At 45.0% G+C, this 13188-nt stretch overlaps 1 protein-coding gene across 8 annotated transcripts in view; it reads right to left on the bottom strand.

Moving 5' to 3' along the window:
* Positions 1–13188, bottom strand: part of camta1a (calmodulin binding transcription activator 1a) — a 274478-nt gene that overhangs the window by 50123 nt on the left and 211167 nt on the right. For all 8 annotated transcript variants that reach the window (XM_051071351.1, XM_018674475.1, XM_018674476.1 and 5 more), the window contains one exon: positions 9785–9856. In XM_051071351.1, coding sequence (XP_050927308.1) covers positions 9785–9856 — 72 coding nt within the window. The remainder of the gene's footprint in view (positions 1–9784; positions 9857–13188) is intronic.

The following is a 13188-nucleotide window of genomic DNA, read 5'->3' as shown; positions in this document are numbered from 1 at the left end:
GTTGCTCCATAAACTGGACGGCTTCATCTGGCTGGCCGCTGTGTCGGTGGATTGCTACAGTAATGCACTACAGCACAATGGCCTAGGCCAGAGCCTGCCAGACACAGAGGTACACACACACACACACACACACACACACACACACACACACACACACACAAGCACACATACAACGAAGCAAACTGCACACTCCTAGGGGCTGGGGAATAGCAACAGCAATGAGAAAAACTCTCGTGAGGCAGGAACAGGGTTGACAAACACACTTTTCCCTCCTTCACAAGCAAGGAAAAGCACCACTGGACCATTTAGTCCAGCCTCACTGTGGACTCACACAAACACATGCACACTCACACACAAACATATACATACACACACATAGGCATACACAGAGGAGGGCCCTAAAAATACCCGCTCTAAAAATAGCAGCCGGGAAGCGGGAAACGGGACTGAGGCTATTATTATTGCGCACACGTCCTGCCTGGTCCCACCAAGGAAAGGGAAGAGACTAATGATTTTCCTGGTGCAAGCAATTAAAAAACTATTTGTCACCTGCCAGGCTGCATATGACGTTAGGGGCCTTGGCAGAGGACCACAGAGTAAATCCACATATACACACTGCACACACACAAAGTGGGTTGCACCACAGAAAGCGGTCCAAAGGCAGAAATGGTACATGAGAAACAGGTGAAGCTGGAGGGTCACAGAAAAAAGGGAAACAGAGGGAAAATGAGGTAAGAAGAGAGGAAACAGTACTTTGAATAGAAGAACAGAGTTGGGTAAACGGCTGATTTATCCGGGCAGGTTAATACCAGGCCAGACAGTGCCTCAGACAGCACACTGCCATCAGGAAGTCATGTAATATTTAGAATCCTGCCAATGAAAGTCATTCTCCTGCTGCTGGGCTTCTGGCTAAAATAGAAATGTATATTTCCCCTCCTACCCCACCCTCTTCTCACCCCCTAAGAGCACAAGAACCGAGAGAGACCAACTTTTTACCATCCACATCCTAGGCTCTGTCTGTCTATCCCTCTCTCCTGGGCTGCCTCCCCTGGAGAACAGTCTGAAACATTCAGGTTTTTATGCAGGTTCATTTCAACTGAACTGCTGCAGTCCCTGCTGAATTTGTCTAAATGTAACATTTAGAATTTTAGAACACCAAGAAAAAAAGTTAAATCACATTTCATTGAAAATCAACATTTTAATATAATTTAATGATTCCCTATTTCTGCTTTCCTACACTTTCTGTATCTGGAAGTAAACATTGTAAACACTACAGGGAAATGAGGAACAGCCTGTCAAAGCTGAGTTATCTGAGAGGGTCACTAAGAAGTCACTTTTTTTTCTTGTAGCTCAACTCTCTGCTGTTTGGGTACAAGAGGAGAGAAGTCTATCATTTGCAGACTGTATGGGGGTAAGGATGCCACACTGGAGACCATCAAGCTAAATAAAACTTCCAACTAGTTAAGGAAACATCCTCAGATGCTGCCACAGGAGGCTAATTTTGGGCTCTGGGGCACTGGGAGAACTAGAACTATATAAACTGGGAGGGGGAAGTAAATAATATGAAGACAAGCGTTATGCCTCCCTTGCACTACGTAGCCCTATCCAGATCCAGCTTCAAGCATACACTCGGCTGCAGTAATTTACGAGGCAGCTTGTTAATGTCGGGTGATTTGCACTGCTCGTTTGCTCCCGCTCATCTCTACCAAATGATATCATCTTCTACCTCTAATCTTCTAACTCTAATCCCCCATTCTCAAAGCACCTCCATCCCCCACCCTCTTCTTGTTTCCTCGACTCCCGCCATTCTTCCTCTCCTACCCTTCCACATTTTGCTTTCTCTCCCCTCCTCGTCCTCCTCCCCCGCCCTCTTCCACTCAATCTCTGTGTCTTGTCAGGATTGCGTGGGTGAGTTTTGAGATGGGGGAGCAGACAGAGATAGGAGCGGAGCCATCCTACAGAAGAGTGCGTGTGTGTGCGTGTGTGTGCGTGTGTGTGTTCAATATGACATCTATCCAGATCAAAAAAGACTAAAAGAAGTCTGGTTTGACTCTGAAGGCTTTATGTGCCCTTGTAGTTACTTTTCCACTGCCCCCTACTGAGAGAGAATGAGAGCAAGCCAAAAAAAGAGAAAGATTTTCTCTCAAAACTTGCAGAGGGGAGAAAGCTCAGCAATCCTGGGGAGACACAGTGGCAGAGAGAAATAAAGACAGAACGGTGGGATGAGGGGTGGGGGTCAGACAAGTGCAGGAGGCAAAAGAGAAAAGAAAAAGAGGACATAAGGGAAGACACAGATGAAAACAATGTTCATAACAGAGATTGTTATTGACAATTAGGGAAACAAATGCCATTGTTTTTATCCATAATAAAATACCTCTGAGGCTCCCAGAGCTTGACTATTCACTTCAACTACTAAACTGATTCGACCACACTGGCCCAATACTTTATCTTTATCTTATATCTTTTCCACAAACAGTGCTCAGTCTTTTCATCCCTAACCCACAGAGAAATCAGCCTGTCTCAGACCAGATGCAGCTAACACCCTCAGATAGACAGATTTTCACAATGAAAATTGCCAATTATAGAAATTGCAATCAGAGCTGTTGGTTTGTATGTTGATGAGTGGTAGCTGGTTAAGGGGGAATTGAGATCGATATCTGACTGAATGCAGAGTGAATGACTCTGGCCCCATATTACTAGGGCTTCCATACCCACTCTTCTTTGCTATTCTCCTCTATGTCAAACGCACACTTTCCCTATCTTTCCCCCTTACCTCTATCCTCTCCTTCCCTGTCTCATCTTTTCCTCTATGACACGTCCAAGTGATCGTGTCGGGATGTCAGCCCTCATCCACGGCTAATTGGGGCTCAGAGGAGTAATCAGGGCAGGACAAATCGGACAGTTCTGGTCATTAGCTGTGACCAGTGTTCTCTGGGAAGCTGGGAGATGCGTGCACTCTTCTGCCATCACGCCTGAGCCTGCATAGTGACATGGGCAGACCCGTGGCTTGACATGAGTGGGGACACAGAGATTAGCACAGAGAAGCCCAGACATAGTCTGCAAGCATCCTCTGCTTTCTCAGACACACAGGCAAGTAAACATAAATAAGCCTGGTTGGTGACACCATGCACAGGGACTCTCTTATTATCTAATATGGAGGAAGCAGCAAAAGACTGCTGAAGAAAAGGTTCATCAAGTACAACAGAGAGGGTAATATCAAATCAGGACCATGGTTTGCTGCAATACTCTTAAACAGGCTGTCAGATCCATTTTAATCACTTGCATTATCGGCAAAGGGCTCAGACATTTGTTTCCTGCTCTGCTTAGTGAGCCAGTTCTCTGTGTCTTTTGAGCTTGGCAGAGGAAATATAGTAGGAATAGTAGAATAACATGTAAAATATTGGTGTCAATAACAATCTTGGAAATCAAAATGTAAACATGTCGATGGCTGCTCCTTCTGAAAGTGGGGCGCATGACTCTAGAGCAAGATGAATGTCAATTTGCCGTACTGGCAGAGCCTTAACCTTTCAGGATAACTGAATTATTTAAGCACCACATACCTGTTGTGGGCCTCTGTTTCTCCATCTGGGTTCAGACTGGTTGGGAGGCTGCATGAGTCTATGGCCACGCACGGCTCTTTGGCCGCAGAGTGAAAATGGCAAGACAAATGCGGCGGGGGATTTGTGATAATTGGCCGTGCTGGTGGGCTAGGCGACGGGCCTAGAGAAAAGGTCGCAGGCACTGAGGAACAGATCAGTCTGCCAGAGGGAGAGGAGGCACTGTGTGTCTCTGGGGTTTCGCTCAACTTCTCTCTCTTTCATTGTATGGGAAGAGAGAGCTCCAGCAGGGGCCATTAATTAAGCACCAGTGTAACCTTCAATTTGTTTAGAGGTCAGAAGCCCCAGTGTCACTGTTTTGGGCGGAGACCAGCTCAGAACTAACTCCATACTTTCTCTCGGAGCGGAAACAGAGGGTAGCAGAGGTCGAGAAGAAAAGTGGTAGCAGTGAGAAAAACATATTAGAATGTTTATGAGTAGAGAGGATTAATGTAGAGGGTTAATGTCAGATGCACTGTGTCTGTGTGACTGCACACAAGGAGGAGGAGAAGTGAAGGAGATGAGGGGAGCCACAGGGACATGGCTCACACCCCGACATGCTCGTGAAGCAGCTGTTCTCCTCATGGCAGAGAGAGTGGGGGCCTGCCAGCAGCAGCATGCTGCTGAGAGCACAGTGGTCTCCCACCATAGCATAGAAACAAGCAACACATACTTGAAGACAACCATGTGCACACACTAAGAGATATACAGGCACACACTCACATTGCATATACTGACATCAATTCTCCTGCCAGTCCAGTGTTGAGGTTTGGAGTTGAGCGGTAATGTCAGGTGGTGGAGTCAAATTCATATGCTACAAATTTGATCTCATACTCTGTAGAGGTGCATTTCCATTTGATACAAACAACAGCCTGCATAGCTAAAGGCAATTATATTTCTACTGCCTCCGTTTGCCCTGAGGTTGTAGACAGCCAGTCAAAACCTCGCCAGGTTTTCCTGCCTCTCTACCCTCTCAGTGAAATCAACAGAACGGTGCCCAGGCTCATCCATGATTTATCTCAGTGAAATATTCATTATGTAGCCTTGCATAGTCTGGATGTATCTGATGTGAATCTGGACCTGACAGCTCTGCTCCGTCATCACACATCACCTGAGCCACTCTGAATCCGGCACCTGTCTCCCAGTGCTCAACACAGAGGCAACTAAACTGATCCGAATGAATAGAGGACTCTGCTAGATATAAAGAATCCATCTGTCTGCTTTTAGCCTGCAGGCATGTCCACTCTGGGCCTGTAGCTACTGTATCCTGCTTGCACACTGACCTATGACGGATCACAGCAGAAAAGGAGCTACTCAACTTTTCCCATTCAATTAGCTAGAGAGAGAGAAGAGAGGAGTTGGTCCTGAAGAGTGAGACATGATGAGTACATGTGTTGGGCTCTACGCATGAACTGCTGACAGCACTGGCCAGGTGTATTGATCTTTGGAGATTGGTAAGCTTGTTATGAGAGGTGAATAGCATAGGTTCAAAGGTACTGGGTGGGTTTTGATAAATCAACACAGCCAAAAAAATAAAAAAAAAAGGTTAAAAAAAAGGCTATGATGTGGTGTACGGAGAGAAAGAGAGAGGAGTAGGTTTCAGCACCATGGACAGCACTGCAGAGCCTACACTGCTCAGAGTTCTCTTTAATCACAGAGTTATCACTCTGCCTGTCCAATTAAGTAACCTTTGAATTATTCCATAAATTAAAATAGCTGAAATACTGTCTATAATAGTGCTGGAATGATCACAGGGACAACAGTTACAACTCATCTTCCTACATAACACTAATTCAAGTGGTTCCAAAGTCATTATACTCTGAAGGACTAATGTTATAAGAAAAATGTAACTGCAGTGAATGACGATATTAATAATGTATTCATGTGAGACAGAGACTAGAGCACAGTGGCCCAAGCTGAGAAAGGTAAGAGGGAGAAAGTGATAGCTGTGAAGAAACAAGGTCGTCAGCATTCCCTCCTGCCTTACTAGTCATTTCATTATCTCATCCCTCTCTCCTCCTCTTTAAAGTAGGAAAAAGCGGGAGAAGCTATTGACCCCTCTCTGTGTTCGTGGCAGGCAGCAGGACAAATGAAGTTTCCCCTCAGACCCCCTCCGTATTAATATCATAATTATCCCCACCTCTGTGCCCCCGTCGGCCAGCGCAAACTCCACTGTCTGATTTGATGGAGAGGCGCAGGCGGGGAATTACATTCGATTAGCACTAAACAAGAGAAGGGGACATGAAGCGATAGAATCAATCAGTGCCACCAGGACAGGCGAGATCCTTTGTGTCAATGAGTGTGTGTGTCTGTCTGACTCTGTATGTGTGTGTGCGTCACGACAGCTTGTGGCTGTACGCAGTACTAAACTCATTCAGGTATGCCTTTAAGTATCTGGTTATGCACACTCCAGATGTAACTGACAGCATTTAAAGAGGGGATACAAAATGTTAAGATGTTTATGATGGCCTGGGGACTTTGTGAGTATGGTTCTTGACTGCAGCATTGAAAATATACCACAGTAGGCCCCCTCCCTTTTTTTAACCAGATCCACTGAAATGGGAACTTTTTTTGAGTGACAAACCACACAGTCTGCTCTGGGCAGCTCTCTGTCTCAGCAGCAATTTGGATTCATTGTTTGCAACCCCAGATAACTGTGGTGGTACTTTTCTTCAGTCTCAGCCATTTGCGGGGATGGGCCAGACATTTTAAAGTGGTCTAATGCCATAGAGAGGTGGAGGTAGTGTGGCGGGGATGAGCAGATTGAGAGTGAGAGGTGAAAAGAACAAAAGAAAATGAATGGCGTGAGAGAAGACCCCCCTCGCAGGTCTTCATTCCTGTCCCCTGTCTCATTACCCAGGCTTTGACTCAATAAAGAGTGGATAAAGAGTGGATAAAGAGGCACACACCCACAGACTAATGCACCCCCCTCTCTAAAACACCTTTCACCAACCCTACTCTGTCTGTCTTCCTCGCTTCTTGCTTTCTTGCAGTGTCACACACATATCCAAAAATACACACATATACACACTGTCCCCTTTCTCCCTATTCTGCTATATGTTTTTTTTTTTGCTTCAAATCTTTAAATCCATCTTTCTCTCCAGCTCTCCCTTCAGAGTGTTTTTTTTAGCCTAACTTTTTAAAAGTTGTGTCCATCTCACACTCTCTCTCTCTCCCTCTCATTCACAGTCTATCTCTACCCCTCTACCCTCTCTGTCCTCTATGTTCCCTCCCTGTCAGTGCTGTGTAATAGGAGTTATTTTCATCCCTGTCTCTCCGTGACTGTGGCCGCTGGATGGCTGAATATTTACATTTTTCACTCACTGGTGACCTTTCCCTGTTGCCGCTCTGGGAGCTCCAGTCTCCTTGCTGCTCTGCTGTTGACAGACTACTGCCTGCAAATCTCATATGGACACAGCAAATGGTACACAGGGAGTCAGGGACAGAGGGTTCAGAGACTGGAGAAAGGTGGAAAAAGGGAGAGAGAGTGAGAATGAGAGAGAGACTGTCGTAACAGCAGGGCTGAATGTCAGTTGTCTGACTGAAAATGGTTTGAAAAGACAGAGGTACTGAAGCTCTGTCTGCACCTGGAGAGATATGGACTGAGGTGGTGTAATCTTTTACCTCTGGTGTCATCGTGATTGTGGTTTCCTGTCAGCACAGATGGTCTGCAATAAACTGCCTGAAAAGAGATGTAAATCTGGGGTCTCAGGAATGCTCAGTGCCAAAGAAAATACTTGGTTGTAAATAAATGTTTTTTGCCGGGCAGCAGAAGGTACTTTTTTTCTGAATGAGTGGATGTGTTAGCTGCACACCAGGGCCTTATGAGTCATGTTAGGAGATCTGCTGAGCAGCGTGAGAGAAGGAGAGGTGAGGGCCAAGGATTTTCACTAACCAGTTGTTCTTAGCTGATGCTCTGCAGTAACCGGAAAGTAAAGTTGAGTCAGTGAACTCCTCAAAGTTTGATGAGTGTTTATGAGCGTGAATCCTAAAACTGGCAGACAGAGAGAGGGTGAAAATGAAGGCTGTACTGTAGTTTTAAAAAGCAAGTGACCTGGTGTGACCCCAGCTCTCTGTGTTATACACATGTTTCTGAATGTCTCCACGCCTCTTTGTGTTGCTGTGTGTCCCTGATTCTCCCTTGAACTGTGGCTATGTTTCATCCACCAGTCATGCTCCTTTTGGTCTGAATACGACTTCAAGGATAAATTCCCATTTTTAAAGTCTGTCTTAAAACAATACCCACATGCCCCAATGTATGTTGAAATAGATGGCAGTCACTAAAAAATTTCCTTTTCTGCCTCTGTGTGCTGGCCCTGAAGAGATCACTTCCTATTGTGATTCCATGTAAGTGCTGGCAAACCAAATCCACAGCCATTGTTCTGCACTAAAATGCATTTTGAAGTTCAGCTGAAGCTAATATGAGGATTCAGCGATCTGAATTAGTCAAGTCAAGTGGGTATTTTCAAAAGTTACAGCCTTCAGTATGAAAGTCCTTCTTTGTGTTATTATTTCTACACTGCAGCTCAGCAAGAAAACACTGTGGCAACACAAAGAGGGAGCTTCATACCAAAAAGAATGTAACTTTAGCTGATACCCATTTGATATGACTAATGACTGAAGTCTCATATTCGTTTCAGCTGGAGATCAGAATGCATTTTTGCATAGAATGACATCTGTGGGTTGATTTTTTTCCATGCTAGTATGGACAGAGGGAATAATTACAGCAGCCAGCGTACACATGGGAATGTAAGTAATATATTAAGAGAGAGTGTTAAAAAAAATGCAAAACCATCCTTTAAAGAATCTCCTAATGCCACCACACAATGACTCTAGAAAATCAGCACAAGATTTCCCCTGACAGTTTGCAAAGGGAAGCAGGTTAAGGGTAACATGCAGCCTTACCAAAGAGAACAAGTATGCATAGCACTGTGTCTTGTGTTATTTCAAGAGTCAGCTTGATATATTCTATATATCATTATTTCATTGTTCTTCTTGCTTCCATTACTTAGCAATTGTAATAATGTACTGTACCTCTAATGATTTGGAAAATATATTTAAGTGAAAATAACCTGAGTGGCTTAGCTGATTGAACACAGAAGAGACAGGAGGAGACATGCTTTTTGTCTGCTGGTGTTGTTATTACTGCCCGTGACACACACAGTGCCAACAGAGAGCGAAAGAGAAATAAACAGTTGTTGTTTGAAAGCTTTTGTTTGCTGTGGGAACACTCTAATTATTTTGATTAGTATTTAAGCATTGTTGAGGCCAGTTTTTCTCTTTTGTCTTTTCCCTACCAGTCTGGTCTCCTCTTTTGCTAACAGACATTGCAAAGAGGGGGTTGGTTAGACTACAAATGGATTTGTCTTTTCAGTCTATTCAGTACAGCAGAGATGTTGTGACTGGACAATACTTGTCTTCAGAAAACACAACATAGAGAAATTGAACTAGCAGCACAGTAGCCAAAGTATATTTACCCCAAAGATGTTTCTTCTTCACACATTTTATACTAGAATATACTGCGTGCAAGACATAGACCTATAGATAGATAGATGGATAGATAGAGGATTGAAAGACAAAAATAGCAGCAGCTCCACACACTGCTGTGCTTTGTGTGAGTGCTTTATGCTCCCTTAATATTGTGTGTGTGAATGGTTGTACGTATCAGGCACCTTCCAACAATAATGGCTGCCATGCTAAACGAGAATGATGAGATGTATTCCAGAGGTGATCAAAGGACTACTATTTACAACCACTCTCAGCCTGTGGACTTGACGACCCACTGTAAGCACACTATACTGTACAGGGAACCTCTTCCATCATGCTTTTACTGCCCATCACTGCAGCTGTTAGACAGGGGAGATGGCAAAGCTTTTAGCAGACTGAGATACCGTCCTGTTGCTGGACGGCGTGTATGGGCAATGCCATCAGAAAAGTGAATGACTGGGAAAGATAAGGGAAATGGCAGGCTAGGGAGAGAAAAGAGAAGAAAGAGAGGGAGGGGGAGGGGGGAAGGAGGGGTGGGGGGATAGGTTGATGTCTGCCTGCTGGCTGTCAAAGGAAAATGCTTCGGTTAAATGGAAACTGATATCATGCAACTCATTCAAGTTCTTCTGGATAGGCTGGGAGAGTTTGAGAGTGAAACTTAAGTGTGGTGAACTGTAAAGGAGGAAAAGAGGAGTTCTTACCTGGAGTAGCCAGTAGCACCTACGGTGGAAGGTGGGGATGATGGAGGAGTGGACGTAGCAGCCATACAGACACTGGGAGGAAGTGAGATAGCATAGGAAGAGAGAAAGAGGGACAGAAAGAGGGGACATTACACTATGGTAAAGTACAGACAATAGGCTGACCTCGCTGCAGACCATGACAGCTGTGACCTTTGAACCCCTGACCTCTTCCCTCCTAATGATAACTCCCATGTGGACCTGCTGGCAGATGGTCAAACTATTGTTCTTTGAAACAAAGACAGTGACCTGGAGGGAGAAAGTGGATGGGGTTAACTAGTGAACACCTCCACACTGTCCTAGCATCACCATATGACTACTTCCTTCCTTTCCTTTCCTTTCCTTTCCTTTCCTTCCTTCCCTCCTTCCTTCCTTCTCCTCTTCCCACTTTTATCCTGTCCTGTCTGGAGAGCACCCCTGACAGAATGATTCAGGTGCTGCTTACTGCAACCCCAACCCCCAACCCCACCCCACCCCAGCACATTACTAAAGCACAGTGTTATTAATATCCTTATCGTAAACAGATAATATTGTGCCTGGGGGCTCGTTACCGTGGAGAGAGCTAGGCAGGGCTGATAACGCCTCACGGTATCTGGCCGAGGGGCCAGGAGACATTTTTCACCAGCCAGCAGCAGAAAAAAAATGCAAGGAAGAACGGTCTAGCGAGGAACAGGAGCAAGGCAGCACTTATCCTCCCTCACCCTCAATCCTTCTCTGAAAGGCCCATGGCCCTGGCTCCCAGGTGACCCAGAGGGATGGCTAGCCTGCTTTTGCTTGTTTACAGCATCAACAAGAGTCTACAGCAGTCTACCCCACACCCCCACTCCCACCTTCACCTCGGCTGGGAAATATTGGAAAAAAAATTGCTCTTAAGTCAGGAAGCTTGGCTCTTACAGGAATAAATCAAACAAGCAGGTTGGCAGGGTTGAGCTCAACTCCGTTCCACTTTGGTGTAACTGTTTGTTTAGAAATCAGGAGAAATCACAGCTGGTGCGACTTATACACTGTCTGTACACAGTCATGCACACACATATACTGACACAGCTTCATTATTCAGCAGATGTGTGTTCAATAATAAGCTTGGTTTCCTTGGGCTCTATAGATGTGATTGGGTGGTGGGGAAGGGGGCAGCAGCGGGGGGAAGGGGAGGGTGACCAGGCATGGGGACGTTGGGCTCCACTGCTTGGAGGACAATGTGATAAACAGGCGCCTTGAAATGTGTTATGTGCTCATCTCTAAAACCTAGTTAAAAAAGAGCAGGGCCTGCAGTCAGTCTGTATAAACATTCATCTGCCAACATCAAACTGTCTGATTAATTATGCCTGAGTGCCACTGCACAGCTAAACGACTGGGCACATGGTGAGAGACACATTACATGGCTTAAAAAAAACAAAAAACAAAAAAAAAAACCCATATCACACAGACACAAAAAACATGGGAATGTGGCTGTGTGTGCGTCCAACACATTCACACATACAGACATCCTATGACCAATTCGAACACAACAAAAGTCACATCACCCTCGACCGCTTCTCCAGGTGTTCCATTGTTCCAATCACATCTATTGTGAACTGATTTCAATACCACCGAACTCTGCGTGTGAGAGTTTGCGATAGTGAAGGCATGCAGACTTCCTCTTCTTCTTATTTTTTTGCTGTACTCTCATCCATTACAGCTGTCTGAAAGAGGATGTATGCCTCCTCCCACTCCCATAGCTCTGTTATCCATTACTCCACGCTGGCAACGGGCAGACACTTCCTCCCACTCCCACAGTGCATTGAACATCACATTACTACAGTCAACTACAACTGCTACCAGCTCACATATTTCTACTGTGCAGTTTTCTGAGTATTTATGTCATAAACTTTACTTTATACTCTTTTTAGGAATTAGACAGTTATGATGCAATACGTTACATTTGTCTATACAGCATTTCACTGTTTATGCATTTCACTACTGTCATGTGTTGCAATACTTGTGTGAAAGGTGCTTACAAACAGAAATGCTAGCATTCTGTCTATTCAATATTTGACTTTAAATTTCAACACAGACGCTGAAACAACTGTAACTAATTCACATTCATTTCCACTGCACACAGAGAAAATGGCAGACTTTTAAATGCTGCATGAAAAAATCTTGCTGTCTTGTTAATTCTGATTACGGAGAGTGTATTGATATATCATGGTTAATACTGCTCTAGCCTAAAGCGCTTGGCCCACTGAGAGAGGGCTGTGGTGTGGCTGCGTGCACTTGGATGAGGCTATGGCAGGCTTCTAAGGATTGACAGGTGGGCCGGTGCAACAGGCCTCTGTGACTAGGGCGACTGGGGAGTGAATAAATTAGCCCCCAGGCTGCTTTCCTCTCCCTCTGTTTACTCCATTTCTCAACCACACAAAGCAGCGTGCCAGACAAACAAGCAGCTTAAAGCATAACACAACTGTTGCACCTGTCAGTGCCGATATACAGTAGGCATCAAACACATTTGCATACACTTGTAGGTTTGTGCACCCTCACATAACACTCCCACCATCCCACTCACATACACACATGCAGAATTAGAAAATGAACACATGACTACACCCACTCATAAACACATAAGTATTCACACAAACACAGGCACATGCTGTTACACGTTATGCACACTTTCACAGACAATCACAATAGACCATGACAGAAAGGCAGGCCAAGATACTTTTGAGAGCACCAGCACGCCCACACACACAAAGCTCATCATACTTGAGCGCTTATCAGTAATTCAAGACGCATATCAGTTACTGGTGTTTCTGCTGCTCTCTGCATGCTGAGCGTCTGGGTGACAAAGTGACGGCAGCAGAACCATTATTTGCTGTCTTTGGGCTGTGACAGATGACAGCACATCACAGGGAAAGCAATTAAACCATAATTATACACACATACACACATATCCTCTCATAAAAAGTGTAGTTTGCCAATGTGTAATTTTGAAGAGCTTTTGCATACTGACACAAACACAGCGAAACGAACACATAGGTGTGCATGTGCGTACACACGCATTCGCATGTTAATGTATTATTGGTGTACTGATGTGTTGGGGGAGGGGGTTGCTACTGAGACACAATAGAAGAATGATACACAACAGTTAATAGAAGTATTCACAAGCAGCATGTCCATAATGTATTCATGTGCTGTCACTGAGGACAGCAGGAATAAAGAGTTACAGCGACGTGTGTCCTCCAAAGTCAGACACTGATGCAGCAAATTCATTTGGTGTTGTCACTCAAGCAAGCGGCCAAGGCGATGAAACGGTAGCTTGGCCCAATGAGAGGGCATTATTGCCCGCCCTGAACACGCCCCCCCCTTGGGGTGTTAAAAAACGGTCCTGAGTGGAG

Source organism: Lates calcarifer, linkage group LG6, assembly GCF_001640805.2.
Source record: "Lates calcarifer isolate ASB-BC8 linkage group LG6, TLL_Latcal_v3, whole genome shotgun sequence".
Classification (NCBI taxonomy): Eukaryota; Metazoa; Chordata; class Actinopteri; family Centropomidae; genus Lates; species Lates calcarifer.
The sequence above is the reverse complement of the archived record's forward strand: the minus strand, read 5'-3'. Positions and strand labels throughout refer to the sequence as shown.